The sequence below is a fragment of the Vanellus vanellus genome (assembly GCF_965231255.1).
Source record: "Vanellus vanellus genome assembly, chromosome: Z".
NCBI lineage: Eukaryota > Metazoa > Chordata > Aves > Charadriiformes > Charadriidae > Vanellus > Vanellus vanellus.
In genome coordinates this window covers 34,807,846-34,831,978 of record NC_138908.1, presented here as the reverse complement: position 1 = coordinate 34,831,978, position 24,133 = coordinate 34,807,846, and the positions used below count along the sequence as shown (strand labels likewise).

The 24,133-nt window shown below is 39.2% G+C and overlaps 1 protein-coding gene and 1 long non-coding RNA gene across 2 annotated transcripts; one reads left to right on the top strand and one right to left on the bottom strand.

Annotated features, from left to right (window-relative positions):
- The first annotated feature begins 1,049 nt into the window (after window positions 1–1,049).
- On the top strand, window positions 1,050–15,363 carry LOC309682876. The gene is made up of 3 exons (XR_014270166.1): window positions 1,050–1,200; window positions 14,119–14,188; window positions 15,206–15,363. It is a non-coding gene; the product is annotated as an uncharacterized lncRNA (long non-coding RNA).
- Window positions 9,995–23,315, bottom strand: RNF170 (ring finger protein 170; the record flags this gene model as incomplete). Its single annotated transcript, XM_082496985.1, has 6 exons — window positions 9,995–10,265; window positions 12,033–12,137; window positions 14,106–14,179; window positions 15,226–15,334; window positions 16,708–16,783; window positions 23,179–23,315. The coding sequence occupies 6 exons, from the start codon at window positions 23,313–23,315 to the stop codon at window positions 9,996–9,998; spliced, it is 771 nt and encodes a 256-aa protein (XP_082353111.1). The 3' UTR covers window position 9,995.
- Window positions 23,316–24,133: the final 818 nt, after the last annotated feature.

Sequence of the window (24,133 nt, the reverse complement as noted above, 5' to 3'; positions counted from 1 at the left end):
TTCCAAATTAGGGGGAAAATGTATCTAAAACTACAAATTTTCTGGAGCGTGTGGTTTTTACTTCTACAGCACCAATGCTGAGGTCTTTAGTGAAAGGACCTTTCTCACCCTTCCATTGCCTCCTTTGAAGAGGTGTTACACTAAAGGTGCAGGTAGAGACAATCACAAGCAGAAACTCTCCCAATCATGCAAGGGGGAGAGGAAAAGGCAGCTCTGAAGCAAGAAAGACAAAAGGGAGAAGAAATGAACTTCTGGGCAGTAGTAGAAGGGGAGGGGAAGAGCAGAAGCATTAGTGCTAACAAACCCTACTTTCAAAGACTGATAGGACTCAAGTCCTACAAAAGCATAAGCATGCTTCAGAAATATAAAACAGGAAAATATGAGTTCAACAGTTGCTTTCTTCTTGTTCTTCTAGTGGCATATAAGGCATAAGGCTGTAGGCACTGGGTTTGTGCTATCATTTTTTTCTCAGGAAATATGAGGCTTGCTGGGGAGGAGGGTTAATGTAAACCAGGACTTTCCCATGGTCATGTGAATCCCAAAGCTGGGGCTGTAAGCAAGCTGCCAGCTTCATTTGACACAGCAGTGCTGATGCTGTCAGAAGAAAAGAAGAGGCACTTATTGATGCCATGGGAAGAGATACAGGATACACGAAGAGCAGCTGAGATACTGAAATCTCATTATTGGAGTAAATTTGCCTGGAAAGCAAAAGGTCATTGGATGATTAGGGATGAAAAACATCCCCAAAATTGCCAGACACAAGCATCATCCTTGTGGACAGTGTCAAGCCTTGCACACTGGCAATGTGCAGGGCTGCTGCCATCTGTTAGGATGTGGCTGGGGCTTGATGGGAGAGGGCTGTCAGAGGAGCACATGAGAAGGCTGTTGTGACAACGGGGGTTTAATCTGCATCCTTACTGCAAAGGGCCATATCAGAGGGAAGGGAGCCCTCCGTGGGGTAGCATATCTGTCCACAACCTCATCAATGCTGTAATATTGTCTGTAGTCAAGTATCTGATCTGCTTTGTGCCAACAGGAAGGAGTAGAGTACAGCTTTGGGTGGAAAACACTTTTGATTGCAACAGTCCCTGTGAAATATCTCTCAGACAATGAGCACACAGGCGATACCAAGATCTGCAGATGGAGCTCTGGGCAAAGGCTGCAGGACCCTTTGGTGGCCAGTGGACCAGTGGGCACTATGTAAGTACGTCTTTCCCAGCTCAGGCATGTACATCTGCTGTCTGAGATGTCATTCTTTTGCTAGATTATTTTGACCCATGGACCCTTGCTGCAGTAAATCAGATGATGTGCCTACTGGTTCTTGCTTGGTGTTTCTTAGCAAGCAAACATGGTATGGTGGGTGGATGCAAAGCTAGTTTACATTTTTACGCTAGTTTTACTCCTCTGTAAATCCTACTCAGTAATGACTAATCCCCAAGTTGATTCCCCTTTCCCATTCGGATTGTTTTATTTTCACTATATTTTGGTACTTAATAAAATTTAACCATTTAGGGTCTACCTGTTGTGATTTTTCACATGCTACAAGGACAAGTGGCTGGCTCTACAGCAGTACCCCAACACTGCTTATATGTAGCAGCAAATCCCAAGTTTATAATAACAGCAAAGTCAATGGAGATTATAGGACACAGCCCCTCCAAGAAAGCATAAATACTTAAGGAAAATGCACAGAAAGAGCAGACTGCAAAAGAAACTATGCCAAAGGAGCCCGCCCATCCTGGCTATATTTATGAAACTTCCCATAATGACAGGGACAGGTTGGACCATGCAGCTTCTGCTTACCTGTCATCATCTTTACCAGGAACAACACTATCCAGGAGTCACTCACCTGGCCAAAGCAAGAAGGACACAAGCAAGCTGATGCTATGCTCTTTTATGAAGTGTTGTGCATCTAATTCAATCCCACTGGGCTCAGGTCACTCTGTCTGCAGCAGCTCAAAGAAAGGCAGCAATAGACGCCCTGAGAAGCCAGGTTGGCCCTCAAAAAAGCTGGAGAGCCCTGCAGCCACATCAAGGAGCACAGTGTGAGAAGACCCACGCTCCTAACAACGCCACTGGCTTGCAGGGGTGTTGAGCCAGCCGCCACCTCCAGCTCAGCACTGGCCCCAGGGATCAGCTTGCCTCTCCAGAATGCAGTGAAGCTGCTCTGTGAGACTGAGGGTGCAGTGGGGCAGATCTTGGCTTGCTGTGGCTCCCCTCCATCAGCTTGCGGATGCTGGGACCCATTGCCCAGGCTGCAGCTGCACCCTGGCCTTGCTTTTTGGCTGTCTCACTTTTCACAGGATCAACATGTCAGGATTTGATCTCATTACCCTTTGCAAGGTAGCATTCCTTAATGGGGGCTGTTCTTTCAGGCATTTCCCAACAGGCAGGTGGTCCTCTGGCTCACTCTGTCCCTCTCTGTCATCCAAAAGGTAAAGGTCTGCCTACTTCTCTCTCCCATTCCTGGCAGTGAAACACCAGTGATCTCCTGGCTTACAAGGAGATGTTTCTTCTATTCCCTACACCCCTCTGCCCCAATTCTACCATAATGTCTGCAATGCTCCTCCAAGTCAGTGAGACACTCGATGTGGGCAGCAGCCCACTGCAGAGCAGGAGGTAGGACAGGAAAAGGTCTGCTGCTAGTGGGCTAGCATTGCTACTCCTGCTGCTGATATAAAATTACTGCTATCAATCACCCATTTCTTCTGAGCAAGGTGAAATGATTCGACAGCAAAGATCTGAATCCAGGAAAGGGTTTGTCTCGCAGCCCAGAACAGGAAGTTCATGGGATTTCCAGAGAAGCAGCTTTTCTGACTCCATGTTGCCAGTCCTTGTGGTTTTAATCATGTGTCTTATATGTTGGGTTTTGTTGGTTTTGTGTTTTTTTTTTGTTTTGTTTTGTTTTGTTTTGTTTTTTTGTTTTGTTTTGTTTTTCCCTAGGGTTCTTGCAGCTGCAAATTGATTAGCAAATTCTCTCTTTTCATATTGAGGCAATCCTTGCTTGTGGGAGCTGTGAACAAAACCATGAGAACAGGAACACCAGGGGCTGAAAATACCTGTATATAAATTAAGGGTAACACCACAGAGATTTTTCAAAGCAATGCCTTGTTTTTCATCAAGAAAAGACTTGCAGCTGACAACCTCAGTGACAGAGAAAACCAGTATCTCTCCAGACATGACTGAAACTATATGCAATAGCTCTTCTACAGCCTCCTAGGTGCAAATACAGCCCTGCGTAACTGGAGGTCTGCTTTGATGCTGTGCTTCTACTGGTCTTCATTCTCTGCTTGCAGTTATCAAACCAGGAGGCGTTGCTGAGGGAAGTTACAGGCATAAGCCATAAGCTTGCTGGACTTCAGGTCCTTCACCCTTCTTGGAGAAAGGCAGCAGACCCAGGGTGCTCAGCTCCTCGTGTGGGCAGGAGGCAGAATCATGGAGCTGTACTGAACTGTCTTCTTCAGGTTGCTACATAAGGAATTTAACCATTTAACCAGACACCTTTCTGTCTTCCTTCCTGATGCATGGCCTATGAGATGCAAAAGAGTTAAGAGGTTGGCTGGAAAGGATATTCAGGGGTAAGGTGTGAACTGTTGTGGTATATGAGCAAGTGATTCATTAAAGTTTGCTTTGTGATCTTTACTGTGGTCCTTATGTACCACAATAAGAAAGTGGGAGGGGAATGAACAAAGTTACATAAACCTGCCAGGAAAAGTAAAATGAGACCAGAACATCTTCAGGTTGGATGCTGAAGACCCTAGATGGTATGAAAACATAAACCATAAACTGTCATAAACCAGCTCACTGATGAGGCATATTTAAATATTTATTTTGAGCCAACCTGCATTAAATTGTTTACCACGAGCTCTTTAGAGACCAGGCTCAAAGGCAACAGCATCAGGCAATACCAACCCCTGGCACCCAGGTGGTGAAGAAGGCAAGAAAGACAAAAGTGTGACCTTCTGCTTTGGAGGGTAAGGACATGTCCCATGGGATAATGGGAGGTGTCTCCCTGAAAAAGATGATTTACTCAGGATGGCTTGCACTGCCCTTTATAAAGTGTGGCATGGATTATTTTCCAATTCTTCTGCCTCCCCATCTTGGTAAAAGAAGAAATAAGTTTCCAGAATGAAGGCAGAAAGGGGGAGGGGGGAGAAAATGATTCTTGACTGTGAACCACAACATATGCTAGCGTGAAGCTGAACAGCTTTCCATGCAACATATTCTAGCCAAGCTATTAGTAACACCTGATACACCCATGGTTCCCCATCAGTTACCTGCCAACAACGAGCAATTGACTCAATATTATCAATTATGTTCCTTTCTCCTCTCCTTCCCTCCCACCAGTTAAGCATCTGTTAATCATGAGAAATGATCCTCTTCTTGGAAAATATGGGACAAACAATGAGTTTTTGTAATAAAATGGTATATTATTGTAAATAATCATTAAGGTGTCCTGAAATAAAGTGGAGCCATATTGTTACCCTGGGGATTTTAAGCATTGCTATGTAGCAAAACTCCTGGGGAAAGATAAGCTGGTCAGGTCTGACAGCTGATGCATAGAGGTAGCATGTGTCTGAAACACCAGCAGTAAGACAGACTTGGTCAGATCAGGACTTCCCTGGTCCCATGTCTATTAAGGCCCAAACCAGCTGCCCTGAAAGCAACCACATTTTCATTCATCTGCCCCTTCTGCAGGCAGGACTAGCTGTGCAGAAACCAGTCCTCACAGACGTTAGCCTGCCTTCAGAAGCCTCCCAGTGGGGGTTCCACCAATGCCCTAGACACAGTCCTCTCCCAATTCACTTTAGCAAGTTTCTTCTAATCTAAGTCTCATTTGCTGCAATTCAAGCTCACTGCTACTTCCTCCAGTCATACCTAATGCAGACAATAGCATTCTCTTTTAACATATCTAAAGACTCATGTCTTCCTCAGTCTACCCTATAGGCAAGATACCAGTCTCTCCAGCCTTTCCTCCTGGATGTATTTTCTAGAGTTTTCATCATTCTTGTGCCTTTTGCTTACTATTAGCATAAACAAAGAGAGACAAGCTATTTAGATGCCTTCATGCAGGACCATACAGTACTGATAAGAGTGGATCACACAATTAGGAATTTTCTTTAGGAGGACCCTTTTTGTTCCCTTCCATTGCGCCACACCGTTTGATTTAATCTGCTCAACAGAGCAGCCCTAACACTTACCATGAAAGTTGCAATAGAAGTACCCATGGCAAGATCTGAGATTACCTAGGCACAAACAAAATGTATCTATAATAGACTTTTAGGTGAATGCTCAAGTGACAAACATCTTACATAAGGCAATGTGATACAGAGCGGGGGCATACAAAGAGACTGAATCCAAGTCATAGTATAGGAAACTCAACTCCAACCTCCTGCTTGCCTCACTTTGCAGCATTAATTATTGATTTTATTACTTGGATGGGATTCTCACTCCCTGAATGAACAAAATCCCCCATTTCCAGAAAGCACCTTTACTTACCACAGTGTTTAATGATGTGCTATCCACATGAGAACAACACCTGCAGCCCTATCTCTGCCCTAAACACCTGCGGGTCCCTGAGCTGAGGGAATCATAGATGGAATGAAATTTAGCAGCTTCTTCTCCAGGCCAAAATCCCAGTGCTCACAACAGGGAAGAAGGCAACCCATTAGGATGCTACATCTCAAAGAAACATGGATAATGAGACTTACTGCTCTGTCTCCTTAGAACAAATGCCTGTGTGACTTCCAGTATTGGTGAGTAACAGGCAGTTGCTTCTTTGGTTGGTACCTGAAAGCAGAAAACCTACCTACAACTGCAACTGTAAAACAGATCTTTTAAAATAGCCATCTACTCCGGCAGCCTTGGCTGAAGAACTCTTGAGTGTTTAGCTGAGCTTCCCACAGCAAACAGAGGCATCAGATGGAAGAATAAGTGTGTACCCATCAAACTTTCAATGTGATTTAATAGCTTCTTACCAAATAGGCAATTACATGTTTTTCCATAAACGCTGGAACTGTGTACCAAAGCAGGCTACAAAGTTCACCCCCAAGTCCAGAAGACTTGGCCCAAGTAGGCCCTGAACTTCCCAGTTAGGACTTGTTGGACATTTCTTAGCAGAATGGATCATGTCTTCCTGATACCCAGGGGCCCTTCATGGCATGAATCAGGAAAAGCACAGGACTGCAGCACAGTCCACATCCAGTGACATCCAGCTCTTCCTTGCCCCACCCCAACCTCATTCTTCCTGTAAACCTACGGACTATATGCTGTTTCCTTCAACCTTACTTCACTAACTGGATTCTCATCCACCTACTTCATGCTTTTGTTGGCTTGGAGGATTGATATGTGAAGGTACTAATTAATCATCTGTAGTGGTTTATCATCCTGAAAGCTTAGTGCCCATGGATGTGAAAGTACCGGTCAGACTGCTCAGGGAAAACACATCTAACACACAATATACTTTTGAGACTAAGATTTAAAAAATTTTGTAATTGTTATAATGGCAATAATGAAGATGAAAATCATTGAGTTATCTCTGAACTTCCTGTATACGGACACCAAGATAAGAATCGGTCAAGACTGCAGAAGAGCTACCACCAACTTTAGCCCAGGGAAAGGGGAAAAGGGAGAATAAAATGATTTCCAACCCAGAAAGTAAATAAAATAAACAAAGAGAATCTCTTACTTTAATAGCAATTTATTATCATTAAAAGTAACAAGTAGGTTTAAATCCTTTGTCTTAAAAATCTAGTGTAACACACAGGTCACTGCTACAGTTCTATGAAACCTATGGCAAAACTGTATCCCCAAATCACACCGTTCTGCCTCATCCTCATAGACATCAATGGTGTGACACACAAACAACACAGAAACAGATTGCTTTATACAGCACTTGTCATAAGGACGATCATTAGGCATCAAGATGCTTCAAGTTATTCTGTAAGAGCTACTAAGTTTAACTTTAGCTTTCCCCTTTGTTAATATTGCTGGAACAATCAAATATTTCACACAGTTTTTGGTGAAGTTGTAAGAAACTTTTTAGAACTGTACTTTTTCTCTGTATCTCTTCTTTGCTGCTAAAGTTTTCCTTTTCTTCTTTTCCCTCATTAGTCACACAGCTGCCCCATTTCAGGAGACAAAACCCCAGCGGTGTTTGCAGTCACTCTCTACATAGCATCATGTATTTCCTTCGTATTCTGAAGCCAGTGCTCAGTTTTAGCAATTACCTTTAACACTGCTGCCAGAACAACTTGGCAGTGCACAGTTCTGGAACACTACATGCTCATGTATTAATGTCCAGCTTCTTGGGAGCTCTACAGCTTCAGTTAAGCTCAAGATAAGTACCCAAGATAGCTAACTTACAGCTACTTCATATTTGTGTAAAGGAGCAGCAGCCGGACACTGCAGGACAGATGCATCTTCACATTACAGCTGTTCACAAAAAGGCCTGAGCAAGACATAATACTGTTCATTAGTGACTTGCAGGACCAAAAAAAGGTCTCCACGAGCAAGCACACATATTGGTGAAAAGGAAGGCTGGTCCTAATTCTGTCAAGTATTTAACATGTTGAATTTAAGCTTACAATTTTACTCAGTATTCAAAAGTAAGCAGAAGCCTCTGACAGAAACCCTTCTGGCTAGCAGAAATGCAGTGAAGGAAGAAACAGAACACAGGCAAACTTCACATAGCTACTGAGATGTGGCTTTTATGTGACTTCACCAGAAGACCCCTGAGATGGATATTTCTGCATGAACTTCACAGTAGCATGTGGAATTGGGGAGCTCAATGAAAACAAATTGGTAAGCAGCTTTGTGGACACCCATATCCACTCTGGATTTAGACTCATGGTAAAAAGTATAAACACAATCATAGGATAAACATATGGAAGAGGACTAGATTGACAGATTCTATCAACAAGCTCCAGTTGTTCCACAACAGCAGTTCACACTCCGAGCAGACACACAAGTTAAACTCCAGGAGAAAACGGGGTGTTAAATTTACTCAATTAAAAATACCTTTCTGGAGTTTTCACTCAGCTGTATCTCTTGGGGAAAAAAACCCAAACCAAAACAATGCTTAAAGCAAAACTGCAAAATGCTGTTTTACCTAACATCCTAAACTACTATCTTGCTTTGTAAATGTACCTAACTGTTTATGAATATCCTGTGCTTACTCAATAATATCTTAATGACTTTTAACTGAGGTAGCCACTACACCATTACCATACATTAGTGATGCCAACACAAAATGAATAGCTCAACTGAGATGCTCAAGAACAGTTAGTTTGCCAAAATCAATAGCATTTGCTTCCAAAAAATGTAATTTTCTGTCTTGCTCTCCTCCACCCATCCTTGTTTCACTTCCTGTTTCTTCTCTTGCCCATCTCTAACAAATAGCAACAAGGGAAAAATTAGCTTTCCAGTTAATTTGAAATACGTCTTTGGATTTTCAAAAGTAAATTTTCAAATGAAGAATCAGTGAATTTACTTTTAAATGAATGTCCCAACCACTGACATGTCAGATGCCTGCTCTATCATCTTCCTGTACATGCCTAGGTGCTGTGGAAAGACACTTGCATGGGCAAAACACAGAAGTTGTGAAAAGGTCCCTTTCATTGTAAGTCTCATCCCATATATGTAAATGTGTAAAATCACCTGTCTAATCACTGTCTTTCAAGTGCTCAGGAAGTTAAAAGAAAATGGCAATTATAATTCCTCTAGCTAAAAAGTACCTATATCCATCATATCCTTGGCCTTTCATTTCTTAAAATGAAAATATTTGCAAATTACTTCTGTAGCTCTGAGAGCCTATATTCAAATTCAACATGAAAAAAACCCCAAACAAATCAACCTGAAGGGTAATTCTTGCCCTGGTGTTTTTGAAAACATTTCCAGATTTTTTTTGTCGTCCCTTATCACAGATCTTTTTCAAAGTAATTCAGAACCTCCTCTACTCACATTCAAATCAACTAACCAACCAAAAAAGAAAATCCTAATTGAAAATCAAAAGCCCCAACATCTAAGTTGTTTAATACTTGTATTGCAGAATGTACATTCAAGGTAAAGTTGTGTAGTGTAAACATCCAGTTCTGACTTCTTTTCTTCAACCACTATCTAAAATTTGAGGGTTGCCTCCATTGGCTAAATGCTTTAATGCAACTAAACAAATGCAAACTCTCACTTCAGATATATTGCATTGACACAAAGCAGCATAAAACCCCCACTTCCAAGATATATATACCTACCAAATATATAAGCCTGAAGAGAAAAAACATGCTCCCATTTAAAAACAGAGCACTAACCAGTCTGGCGTGCATAATACCAGTTTCTCTATCTAGATCAGATACTCTGCATATTCCCAAATATAAAAATAAAATTTTATGAATTTCATGCAACTGTACATAGTGCAGTTCAAGCAATATTGAGGTGTTCTCCTTGGTTTTGTGAAGCATGTGAACAACAGCAAACTGCAGGGTGGTAATTGTTATGTGGTCTTTGGGTTTCTTCTTCAACAGAGACACACAAAGCTACTTTTATTTTAAAAAACTCTAGCCCACAACACGGAGACATTAAACAACTTAGTTGTGATAACTGTACTGTGAAGAATTTCTGAATTTTCATATACTTGTCTACATTATCCAAATGGATTTTTTGTTAGAAGTCCTTTACTAGAACTCCTTTTTCACAATCCACACACCAAAAAAGGTGCTTTCTGCTTTTATTACATACAGTTGTTCATCAGGTAGAAGTAGATGAAGGTAGTTTATTAATTATAAATCTAGCCTCATCCTTATGAAACGTATGTAATACACAAATTAAAGATTCCAGTTAAGCATCACCACATACTAACCCTTCATATTTGTATAAGATGACCAGCTATGAAATTGCAACTACTGAAACTGTACACAGGTGCCTTGCTATATCATACTTATGTTATAGTTCTCTTTTTAAAACATTGCACAACCACCTCTGCATTTGGGTTATTTTCGTCCATTTCATCTATTCAGCCGCTGAGTTACCACTTCTCGATACATGATAGAAATATATATCAGCAGAAGAAAAATGACAAAGAAATCATCCAAGAACCCCAGAATTCCAAAGAGGGCTTCAGGAAGAAAATCCAGAGGTGAAGCCAGGTAGAGCAAGGCTCCAAGCAAGCAGAGGAATATTCTGATTCGAAACATCCAGAAGAGGCCTCCAACAGAAAACATCTCCCTGAAAGCATGCCGCAATAAAGTGGGCAGATCCATAATTCTTTCCATAATCTATGGAGAAAGAAACCAAAAGTTAGTATTTTGCTTTAGCAGCAGGCCCATGCTAAATGGGTCTTTTTTCAGTCTGAAGTTTCTATTACTACATTACAGCTTTGGAATCTGTTAGTTCCTGAGAATTAAAACAAAAAAAAACAGTAAGACAAGCTTCCTGGATTTATTTTTGCTGGGTAAGATGTCAGATTTAGAATACATATGTTTTCAGGAAACAGTCTAACTGTGTTATTCTATACTGTAAAACATACATTTAACTCGCTACAAAATCCATTGGCATCTATTAAGAAGGAAAAGCAGTGACTAGTAGAGTAATGACTGAGAAACTGAGAAACAGCAAACAAGTTAACTGGAGTGAAATATTGATCAGAATGGAAGACAACTAGGGATTGCAAGAAAAAAACAATAGGTAAAATAGAATAGCTTGCAGTTCTTCAGAAACACAACACCCCCTCCCCTAGCATATAACCAGTGATTTACATAAGTTTGTAAAGGATGGATCAAGCTTTAAAGTAAACTAAAGAACCTTTAAATGAATCCATCCCTGGCTCCTTTCCATTTTTCTACTACGATTCTGTCGTTTTAGTGAGGGACTGCTCAGTAGAAAACATTCAGGATTTCGTTGTGAGGCATAGGGAGGGGTGAAATTTGAAATGTTTTTGATATTGATTCCTTTTCTACTGTACACAGTTACTACACAGACCTATGACATTAAAATAAGTTATTGCCACGGCTGAAAAGGTTCTCTAGAAAAGAATTTTGTATGTGGCTAAAGCAACACACTGTGTATAAATCAAAGACAATTTATCTAATCTGATTAGGGCTTTAATGCAGACTTCTGGCATGATCTCGGACAGGTTAGTAGGGACTAGATACACAGCCCACAGAGAAGTCTAACGGAGCCCGAAAGGTAGCTTCAATCTATTCTGGATCACAAGCGTAACTGTTTCATGGTTTAGAACATGAAAAAAAAAAGATCCCATCTCACACCTCTTTTGTCTTGTTGGATTGTAAATTTTTCTTGCTAATGTTTTGTTAGTATTTCCAAACCCAATCAACAGATGAAGACAAGCAGGGAAGCTACTAGTATGCATGTATGTGCATTTCACCTTGTGGGTCAGAACATGCACATAGAAGAAAGGCTCACAAGGCTGAATTTCTGAAGTTCATAGAACTTCAACCATCTCTCTTCGCTATTTATCAAAAAAATCCTGTTTTCTTCACTCAGAGAGCAGAATAAAGACTGTAATATAATCTTGGAGGAAAATAAAAAAATCAAGACAGCATATAGCGTGAAACCTGAGGAAGAAAGGCACAAAGTAGAACTTCATATTCTTCTAATCAATGTGAAGAGGTCAATCAAGTGAACATTCTTCCTTGCAGGTCATGTATTTCATTAAGTACTTTTACTGACTAATTATTAATCCTTTCAAATTGATGAGTCACAATTAAAAAAGAGCTTAACACGTGAATAAAGAACTCAAGACTTATTAGCAGTTTTCACAAAAAATAAAAAATGCAAGTTTCCATACATTTCCACAAATTACAAATAAATATTTTCAAGGTTGTGGGTCTGCCCTAATTACACAAATTTATTAAGGAAATAAACATGAATCTCCTAAGGAAAACGTGCATAGTCCCTAAGCATCATGAAAAGAAAATTCATATCCCAGTGGGGAAAAAAAAAGGGAAAAAAAAGAAATCACAAAAGTACTGTTAATCTTCCCTAAAATCACCGACTTCCACCCAAATTTACCTACAACTTACAGATCTGGGCTGTCCTGAAAATCTCCGATTGTAATCATTAACATCTTGAAATACTTGGGTTGCATCCTGCTGGTCTTCACCAAAGAGTGGTAAAAACAATGTTACCTAGACAGAGCAGGGAGATTTTGTTATATGTCCACTGTCTTTTAAATGCAGGGGCATTGTGAAGTATAAATGAAAACAGTAATCTTCAGTTAACTACATGGAACAAACTTTGTTTTAGTTGAATATGCAGTAGCAAAATAAAATGAAAACTACTAACATGGATACTGCTTCTAAGTTTTATCAAATTCATTGCTTACAACTCTTTACAGAATATTAATGTTTCAAAAGATTGTTAAAAACAAGCATAAGAACCCTCCTTCTAAGAGAGGCTTACAGGTAATTTTTTGAAACATCTAAGTGGTTTATGTTTCAGAAGCGCAACAGATCATTTGGAGAATAAAGTTAATTTACCAAATTAACATAGTTTTGTTTCTTAAAATGAAAATCAAATAAAGCAACCAATGAGGCCACTCTTCTTCCATCTTTAGAATGGCCTTGCATTTCAGCACAAGAAGCAAAATTCACACTTTTCAACAGGGACCACACTTTTCAACATACCAAGACCAAGGAGGATAATACAGAGTAATAAGTTAACATAAAAAGATATTAACCTTCAGCTCTTTTGTAAGCACAGAGAATTCTGTTATGTTCTGGGTTAGCTTTCATGCAAACACAGAAAAATATGTAAGGTCATATTCACATATATCTTGTGTTATTTGTCTGTATAGGAGTTCCTGAAAACTTAAAGACTTGCATTTGAAAGCATGTTCAGGTATAAAATGCATATTATCATAGGAAACAGAAAATGCACAGCACTTTAAATTATTACAGTCCTCAAAAGCTGCCTCTGTACCTGGCCAGCAAATATATACCCTATATATGTGCAGCAGTCACATTTAGCAAATGACAGCACAAGCAGATCTACACTAAACTCCTAGCCCTGCCACAAACCTTCTGGATGACTCATGTTGTTCATGAGCACATACTTCCATCCCTATTTATAAATCAGACCTACTTTTCCTACTTCACAGGGTGAGAATGAATGCATAACCATGCAAGCATTACCTCCCAGTTTACCTGCTACTCAGAGGAAGGTAGAGGAATATCTATGTAAGCAGAGACACTAAAAAACCCAGTAATTTATTTTCACCTTTTCCATGTTTCTCACCTTTATTTTTTGTGTCTCTCTCCTCACTGGCTATGCTTTAATATATACTAATCCTTTCACTAGTCATACCTATTTTTCTTTCCTTCCTCTGTGTTCTTACAAGCATTTGTCCTGCTGATACACACAATCAAAGCAGGATATAAGCAAGCGTGTAAAACATGTTATATAATTTAACAGAAGTTACTAGCTCTGTAGTTCGTGCACTGTTAAAATAAAGATGTACATTTGTTAAAACATACACTATAAGAGTCAGAAATCCTTAAGTGTTAATGAGTTGCAGGGACATATTTCAAACTGACAGTGCAAGTAAGTTGCGTAGGAAGTAAGTTAATGCTTGCTCTACAAAACTCAAATTAATAATACATACAAACTAAAAATAGGGACAAAATATGAAATTGACCTAGGTAGGTTTTTTGGCAGGGAGAGAAGGAAGGGAGAGGATACTTCTCAGAAACCAGTAGTATACTGCGTACTGGCAGTCTTCCACAACAGCCAGGTCTTTCAAATGCAAGCTCTGGTAAAGAAGTTGTATCATATCCCAAACAGAAAGCATGGAAGAATCAGTTAAGTTTTTACAATTTTCTGTTTTCGTATACTCCTTTACAGAGAAATGGGTGAGTTATCAGCGCTATTCTTTTAAATTTGAGTTTCAGGAACAATCTGTATTTTTTCAGCCATTTGGAAGAGCAAAAAGTTCAAAAAAACTTAATGTCTACCATCTACATCTCACATATCCATATTCTTTGAGTTTCTCAGACTTCTTCTGTCAGTCTCACTATTGCAGTTCACATATAAGTGCTTTTTTGGTAAGCTATATTAGATAGCCAAACTACCATGCCCATGATTACTTAAAATATTACCGTTTGTCTGCAGATTGGACAACGGATGGCACCAAGCCATGAGCCATACCTCCAGTAGGCAATAATGCAGGAACCTGATGAAGGTAAGTTACAGATATTTAAACTTCTGAGTTTAAACACCTATTGCATGAAATAACACATTACACACCAAGGAAAACAACAAAAGTGTATAAGCAGTTAGGTTAAATCTATCTTGTCTGGTGTAATTTTGTATACAGCATACACTGAAGATATCAATAACCGATGTGTTCAAATTCATTGCTGTTAATGAGAAAAGTCCTGAATAGGTTGAACTGCATCATTAATTTTAAGGTATTATTTCCTGAAAAGATAGACAATGTCTTAATCATTAACCAAAGAAGCAAATCATTAAAAATTTTACCAGTTCAAAATTTAGAAGTGACAAAAATGTCAAGAGATGTAAAATTCATCCTAAAAACCTGGCTTTATTAGATTTTCAACAGATGAAGGGATATAAAAAAATCTGAGTGCTTCAACTGTTTTCTAAATCTGTAAATTTCTTCATTGAAATGATGAGGCATGATATGCACTATATACTCCATAAAACTAGATGAATGCAGTGAAAGAATCCTACTGGGACCCTGAAGGAGATGAAGCAAAATGCTGTGTAGGGCATTTATATATACATTTGAATAGCTGGATGTCAAAAAAAAAGGCAGACACTTTAAGCATCGTGAACTTAGTCTTAATTCTTCAGGAATTCCAAGAAAAAAAACCCACACTGAGATAAAGATAATACCAAGCAGAATTTTTTACTCTTTCTAAACCAGTTTTTTTAAATGGTATATTTCCAAGTGTTTTTCAGCCTCTTCGGTTTTTTACTAAGGGGAAATGAATTACACTCTCTGTCCCTGACATTTTTAAATTAATGTCAGTTTCAATCCTGATAGCGTAGAAAAAAATGCAGCACACTCTCAAAGTGACCTTTTATTCACAAATGTATTTTCTCAACAATTTATATAAAAAATATTTCTAATGCAGACTAGAAGATAAGCAGTTAAAATCAAACAAATCTTTGCATTAGGGTGACTGTACTAGTGTCAAAAGTTTCTATTTCTGTTCTGGTTTTATCTTTGCAGATGGAGCTTTTCTTGCTTACCACAGAAGAGATGTCCACAATTTGTTTCTATAGGGAATGTAGCCTGTTGCAAACACACTGGACAGGACATATCTGTATAGAAGTGATGTCTATCACCGGCAGAAGCATCCTGCTAGAACAGAAGAGAAATGCAAAGTGTTAGAGATACTATTTTTATATGTCTACCGAGTTTAAAAAAATAATAATAAAACCAGTGTTCATTTACTAGTAGTCAGTCAAATGCAAAACTATGTGAAATGTAAGAAACATTTTTAAATTCAAAAATCAAACATATTGAAATGCAAAACCTGATTCACTAAGCAAGTTCTTCTTGTGACAAGCCCATTATTTTCCCATCATCTGTTATATAAATGTGTGCTTCAATCCAGTTAAAGACCGCAAAAACAGACCCTCATTGGTCCTTCACATTACGTTAGGTTAGACATGCTGAAGCATGAATAACAACTCAGATCTAGATTATCACTTCATTATCCTAAGTAGTTCTGTCCACAGCTAGGTAACTAAACTCCATTGCTTACCAGTTGCAGTATTTACTGTTCCCAAGACCAAGCATAGACATCAGCTTGTGTGTGTCACTGGCATGAAATGGTTTTTCTTCCCATTTTGACAATTTGTTTTCCACATAAATATGCACTGTAGCTAAAAATCTGTCATTATTTCAAGTATTATGATGAAAGACTGTCCTCAATGCTCCCCAAAAGGATGGCTTTTCACTCTAGGGCTGGGGCTCAGCAATTTCCAGTAAACTGGCCTAAACTCTCCCATCCACTTGTCTACATATCAGAACTGGATGCAATCATAGAACCACAGAATGGTGTGGGTTGGAAGGACCTTTAAAGGTCACATAGTACAACTCCCCTGCCATAGGCGGGGACATCTGTCACTAGGTCAGGGTTTTTAAAGCCCTGTCCAACCTGACCTTGAACAATTCCAGGGACAGGGCATCCGCAACATCCCTGGGCAACCTGGACCAATATTTCACCACTGTCATTGTAAAAAATTTCTTCCTTGTGTTCCACCTAAACCTAACTTCTTGCAGTTTAAAACCATTGGCCCTTGTCCTGTCACTAAAGGCTTTGGTTAAAAGTTTCTCTCTGTCAGTTTTTGTTGCTTGGCTCTTGTTGCTGTTCCATTGTTCTGTTACACACAGTTTATCAGTCTAAACATCTAACCTCTGTCCTGTGGCAGCAAGCTGTACTCCAGATTTCCTTTCCTTTGCCACTAAGTTCCCAGGAACATTGCAGGAAGCACACACCATAATCTAACATACTCCACCTTGTGGCAAAAACTTGTTTAAAAAAGAACAAGTCAAGTATTTGATTTTAATAACTTATTCATAAAAAAAGGCCTACATTATCTCATTACTTGGCAAATTTCATGGATGCCTCTGTACAGTAAGTAAGCTTCCATAACTTTCAAGCTTCTTCCAGAACCTCAGAGAAGTCAACACTAGATAGTTGTATGATGCAAACAGCACCGCACCTGCTCAGTTTGAAGCTGCTGACGAAGAGCTCGCACTAGCTCTTGATTTTCCGGGTGTATGTTCTGGTGTTCATTTCTGTGAAAGGAAATACAAGCAATAAGAAAAACTGAACACTGACCCAACACTGAAAAATAACTCATTGAAAAAAAATGAAACTTGAACAAAGGGCAAAAATAATTCTTTCCTGATATAAAGGATTTTAAAGGAAGTACACAAACAATTAAGGAAACAGGACATTTATTTGAGATCCTAAAGTTACTCTGGACACTTAAAGCTGTACACCAGCATCAAGATTTTTCAGGGACAGTCCATAAACTATCATTAAATAATGTTAAAACTAGATTTTAATCTGAAACAAAATTAAGCTATTAACCTGCAAAAAATCAAGTTGCTTGAAAGCTTTCATATTCATCGTGAAGAAATATTTTTAATTTTTGTCTCCACTGCTACTTTTTGTATAATTGGTCTACTTGTAAATTTCTTTTTTTTTTTTTCACTCACTGCCTAAGTTGAAAAATCCTAATTATTTCAATTTTATCTGCTACATGAAAGATGAAGACCTAACATTTACATAAGAAGGGGTAGCAAACTCTTAGGTTTAGAATGTTGAATTTATGTAACTATCAGCAGACTGGATATAAAAAGAAATCATTCTTTTAAAATCAATCTTTAAAAAGAAAGACTCTACGGGCAAGAAAACTACAGGTTAGAGATGCTCAAGGGAATCACAGGGAAGGGACTCACTGAAGAAAGAAGGCTGGATATATTACAAGTTTGAAATTCAAAAGCACAATGGGAACAGAATTGGAATTAAAAATGATGCTGACATTAAGAGGTGTTGAGGTACAATACATATGAGTCAACACCATCACATTCAAAACTCTGAATTTTTATGCTTTATTTATTCATATAGATTTCACTCAACATGTGCTCAGCAGTCTGCTCAGCATTGTTGAGTTCTCAGCTGGATTCTGTTTTCCTTTTTGGACTAAACTCATAACAACATGTAGAGAAGTTGAAGGAAGTTCAGAAGAGAATAAGAACTACTGTCCACATTTTTTAAACATTAGAGAAAGAGTGAAGAAATGTCAGTTCATATAGAAGACCACTCATGGAGAGAAAAGGGGACAGGATAAGGCTTTCATTCTGTAAATATGAGCAATTATTTCCCACAGTTATCTAAGGTTGGTGGAAAAAACTTTTCTCACCGCTAAGTGTACAAAATCAGAAAAGGTTACCTCAGGGTATTGTGATCTATCATTGACTAAAAGTTAAATCAAAAACAAGGTTGCACTGCTTCCAGAGATGATCTAGGCAAGTTGATCCTCTGTCAGGGCTGATGGCTGGACTGGCTGAATTTTTAGGACATATTCTGGTTGCAGTTCTATTTATATAATTTCCTCAACGGGTCTAGAAGCTTCTGCAATATTTTCCTTCATTTGATGTGGGCAATCATAATACTGCATTACTGACACCTTTGTCTCCATTCTTTCTTCAAAGAGGAACAGACAAACTCCATATTTTTAATGTGAATAATTACATGGTTATCTGTAAAAAGTAATTTATTTAACACTAATGTGAGTGTCATATACATGAAAGTTATATGATGGGAAGCCTTTCTTGTCCACCCTGGGTCTCCATGAGTCAGATTTTGTGGATGTTGTCTGTCATACATATTATATGTATAAAAGTATTTTCCTGTTTAGACGCTACAAATAAGCATATTTTGCATCTTCAGTTTTCTGAAAAAATGCATCTTCAGTTTTCTTCATCTGCCAGAACTTTGATATATATTGAAATTCAATTCAAATCACACACAAGTGATAGGTGTGAATTATAAGACAGTTTATTCTGATTCCTTCATAAAAAACTAATTGCAAATTTGCTGCTAAAGTGTTCATTTATATGACATTACTCTGGTATTACATACTATGTTGAATACATGAAAGTGTTTGTAGAGCTGTAGAGGTACAGTATCTACAACATCTGCCACTTATGCATAAAATGCTGAGGTAGGAGAACACTGCACAATGTCCAGAAGGGGACAGGCAGAGCTCAAGACATATCCAATTCATAACTTCTGTCATGCAACTACTGTGAGAAAATAAATTAAATAAATGAAAAACAGTATGGTGCTATGTAATTAAAAGCATTATCAATCACAAGCCAGAAAGAAATAGTTAGATGTGGAGTTGTTTAATTTCCCCATTTCTGAGCGTTAGCATTCCATAAGTTGAGGAAAAAACTCCCATATGTGGAAAGATCCTCCTATGTACCACAAAGGGTCCCACCCAACTATCATTACCAGAAGGAGGAAGGCTGCCTACTGATTGTGTCCAGTTTCACAAAGGGAAGAGTGAGGGACAATACTCATGGGGACTGGTGTATCACTGTGCAGTGATGAAGATCTCACTTCTGCTGAAAATACTGACATAATCAAACCATATGATGAGATAGAAAAATGAGAGAAAAAGATTTAAACCTGCAGATTCATAAACATGGGTTAGGTAAGTCATCTGGGACAAGTAGGGAATCTCTGATACAAAACACTGGAGGATCAGGCTCCCTTTAGTTTGTTGGATAAACTAAATTTTCACAGTCTTATTTGTAATGTGACAACCTACTCACAAATTAAAGATGATGGAAAAAATCTGGCTGCTGTTATCAAAATTTATAACTCAAAGACATACAGGCTTTGCAAAAGTATTTTACAGTGACTAAACGAAACTTCTGCAACTTAGTATATATGTTAATTACTGCTAATAAGTTTCTCCAGCAAAAGCACAGAGACTTTCAGCTCATGGATTGATGTGATACTTCATTGAATTCTCCCTGCTGGAAACAAGCACAGCAACCATATCCCTTAACAGTTCTATCCATATTCCACTTCTGCCTCCTAAAAAATCTACTGCAACGTACACTCCTTGCTGTCTACTTTCCCTTTTTATTCAGTTCCTGCAATCTTATTCCATTACCTTAAGCTTTCTTTCATGTATTCATGTCCAGGACCTGTTCCTACCCAACATAAGTATTTCAGATGTTGCATACAGAAGTCTGGGTGGCAAAGAGACTAGCGTAATGGAAAGAGTATAAGGAACACACAGACCACTGTATTGCCTAAGATAACTAGGGAAGAAAAAGAAAATACTCCTTTTCTCCACCACTTGCCCTTCAGTGCTAAATAAATAAAAATTACTGTACTTTTTGTACTGTACAGATTTTCTACTGTACTGTGCAGATTTTGATGGAGGCAATACAAAGGAGGTAGAGGGAAAATGTTGCTGAACAGACATTTTCACAAGGTACCAGAAGGCACAGTGGAGACCTAAGAGGATGCTGACAGGACTTTCACTAGTCAGTCATACACTGCAGAAGTAAACAAGCTTCAAGATTTCCAAATTATGAAAGCTCTGTGTTCGAGTTTGTTTGCCCCTCCAGAACATAAACCATCAGGGCATGTAACAGGATTCTCAGACAAACGTTTTACTTAACTCATTACACTGCAGAGGTAGTTAGTAACTAGCCCTTTTCTCCCTCCCCAGGTAACCCTTCATCATCTACGTATTGTCTCCCTGAACTCCAATCGTGACTGAACTCCAAGCTTTCCCACTTCTGGTTTCTTTTGTATCTTGCTCTCAAGTACCTCCTGCCCTGCTAATACTTCTCATACGGACAGATCCTCCTCAGTAAATTCCACAATGCCAATGTGTCACTAAAATTGAGTTCTCTTAGTTGTTAAAACTCTTCTGTGTTCAGAAATGTACAGACATCCATAAAAAAAAGAGCTAATCTCAAGCTCAGACTTATTTTCCCAAAACACATAAGCTAAGACATTTGTTATATTGCAAAGAAAAACTCTGAAATGAAAAATAAGCTTTGATTACTTGACCATTAAAGTTATTGAATTCAGAACTTAACATTTAGTATTATGGAAAGCATATCAGGAGTGATGTATCCCAACAAAGAAGTAGTCACGCAAAAAAGCCAGGAGGCCTGTATGGATGAACAAGGGGCTCATGGACACACTCAAAAGCAAAAAGGAGGCCTACAGACGGTGGAAGCAAGGACAGGTAGCCTGGGAGGAATATAGAGAAACTGTCCAAGCAGCCAAGGATCAAGTTTGGAAAGCTAAAGCCCAGATAGAATTAAAGCTTGTCTTAGACATCAGAAGCAACAAGAAAAACTTATGTCAATGATAAAAGGAAGACTAGGGAAAACGTGGGCCCTCTCTGGAAGGAAACAGGCGACCTGGTCACCCAGGATATGGAGAAGGCTGAGGTACTCAATGACTTTGTTGCCTCAGTCTTCACCAGCAAGGGCTCTCACCAGACCGCCCAAGTCACAGAAGGCAAACACAGCAGCTGTGAGAATGAAGAACTGCCCACTGTAGGAGAAGATCAAGTATGAGACCATCTAAGAAACCTGAAGGTGCACAAGTCCATGGGACTTGATGAAATCCATCCGCGGGTCCTGAGGGAACTGGCAGATGAAGTTGCTAAGCCACCTTCCATTATATTTGAAAAGTCACAGGAGTTTGGCTTAGTTTGCACTGACTGGAAAACAGGAAACATAACCCCCTTTTTCAAAAAGGGAAAAAAGGAAGACGTGTGGGACTACATGCCAGTCAGTCTCACTTCTGTGCCCAGCAATATCACGCAGCAGATCCTCCTGGAAACTGCTAATGCATATGGAAAATAAGGAGGTGATTGGTGATGGCCAACATGGCTTCACTAAGGGCAAGTCATGCCTGACAAATTTGGTGGCCTTCTACAACAGGGTTACAGTGTTGGGGAGAGCAACAGACGTCATCTACCTGGACTTATGCAAAGTATTTGACCTGTTGCACAAGACATCCTTGTCTCTAAACTGGAGAGACATGGGTTTGATGGATGGACCACTCAGCAGATAAGGAACTGGCTGGATGGCCACACTCAAAGAGTTGATGTCCAAGATCAATGTCTCAACGTCCAAGTGGAAACCAGCAAGGAATGGCGTTTCTCAGGGATCACTACTGGGACTGGTGCCGTTTAACATCTTTGTTGGTGACATGGACAGTGGGATTGAGCGCACCTTCAGCAAGTTTGTCAACACAACCAGGCTGTATGGCATGGTTGACATGCTGGAGGGAAGGGATGCCATCCAGAGGCACCAAGACAGGCTTAAGAGGTTGGCTTGTGTAAACCTTATGAAGTTCAACAAGGCCAAGTGCAAGGTCCTGCACCTGGGTTGGGGCAATCCCAAGAACAAATACAGGCCGGGTAGAAAATAGATTGAGAGTAGACCCGAGGAAAAGGACTCAGGGGTGTTAGTTGATAAGAAGCTCAAGATAAGCTGGCAATGTGAGCTCAGAGCCCAGAAAGCCAGCTCTATCCTGCACTGCATCAAAAGAAGTGTGCCCAGCAGGTTGAGGGAGGTGATTCTACCCCTCTACTCTGCTCTTGTGAAACTCCACCTGAAGTACTGTGTCCAGCTTTGGAGTCCTCAGCACGAGAAGGACATGGACCTGTTGGACTGAGTCCAGAGGAGGGCCATGAAGATGATCAGGGGGCTGGAACACCTCTGCTATGCAGACAGGCTGAGAGAGCTAGGGGGGTTCAGCCTGGAGAAGAGAAGACCCTGGGAAGACCTTAGAGCAGCCTTCCAGTATCTGAAGTGGGCCTACAGGAAAGCTGGGGAGGGATTTTTCTTGAGGCCATATAGTGATAGGACAAGGGGTAACGGTTTCAAACTGGAAGAGGGTAGATTTAGCTTAGATATTAGGAAGAAATTTTTCACTACGAGGGTGGTGAGGCACTGGCACAGGTTGCCCAGGAAAGTTGTAGACGCCCTATCCCTGGAGGTGTTGAAGGTCATACTGCAAGGGACTTCGAGCAACCTGGTCTTGTGGGAAGTGTCCTTGCGTGTGGCAGGGGGGTAGGAACTAGATGATCTTCAAGGTCCCTTCCAATCTAAACCATTGTATGATTCTATGATATTAAAGTCCGTTGTTTTCCAGCTTATTCATTTATAAACCAATCAGTCAATTTATTCAGGTTTATGGTTTGGGGAATTTTTTTTTGGAAGGAGACTGCAATTAGAACATACATTGGAAGATTATAGCCAGTCTTAATTGTGGAGTCATTATTGACAAATCTGTACTTTGTAACAAAATATGACACACCAGCCATATATACTGTGAATTCAGCCATCTTCAGTCCTAAGGAATGACAAACATTATTCAGTTTGATCATCTGAAGATAAGGAAGAGTTAAACTTCACTTTTGAGAAATGCATCAGTTCATTCTAACTGTGAATTAAATTATGAAACTCTGCTAAGCAAATAAATAGTTAAATAGAGTAAGTGATCAAACAATCATTTCCTTAAATGTCACAAAATCACAGTTGTTTTATATGCCAATGCAAAAATTTGTTGAAAGTTAGAATTTTACAAATGCGGTTATGTTGATTAATTCCTGTCAACATATTCTCACCTTAAAAGTGTATATACCAGAGCAGCAATGAAAGTGAAACTGAGCACAACTGCCACCAGTACCTGGTCACTTATTCCTTCTATAACTGAATCATTATCTAGCTTCAAACTCTGAACTTCTGCTTGGTGACTGGCCATCACAGCTCTAAAATATAAAAAGAAGCATATACATATAAAAAAAACATACACACACACACATATATTTTAAACATAGTTAAAAATAATTTGTATACCCATCTATTCATACACACAATAAATTCCTGAAGCAACAGATTAGTCACTGCTGGGGAGAAAAATGGTAAAAGAAGAGGGAACAGATGCATTTTTACCAAACACTGCGCTTGCTGCAGAGGACTGTAAAACATTTGTCTTGTGCAGTAGCAAACAAGTCTTAAATTACTCTGTTGTGACCGAAAGGGTTTTTTTTAAACATCAGACAGATACTTTACCTGGGAATCTTTACCAGATAACTTATCTATGAATAGGTCACTGCTGAATTAGACATATTCTAAGGACAGTTCATTTAAAAAAAAGTATAATGACTCTGCATTATCATGAATTTTAGCTATTACACAACACATCATTGCTGCTGGGCTGAGACAACATGATTTTTAGAAACCTAATTTTCACCATTTATGTGAAGAAAGAAACAAGGAACTTTGGGGTTTAGTTGTTTTTAGAGTGTTAAATGCCCATCTGGACACACAGGAATCACCCAACACACTTTGTATTTTATCTCTCTTTTCTATGCTTTACCATATTCCAGCTGGAAACATGGGAAAAACTTGAAAGAAGAGTATTATCATGCTCCCCTTGTTAGACTCATTTGTTTTATGTTAATTTCACATAGGCAACAATCAGAATGACTTGCTAACACTAACATTTATTAACCTACAGCATTAACATACAGCTGGAGACAAGCAAAATAAAATAGTACCCAATACACTGCTAAATCA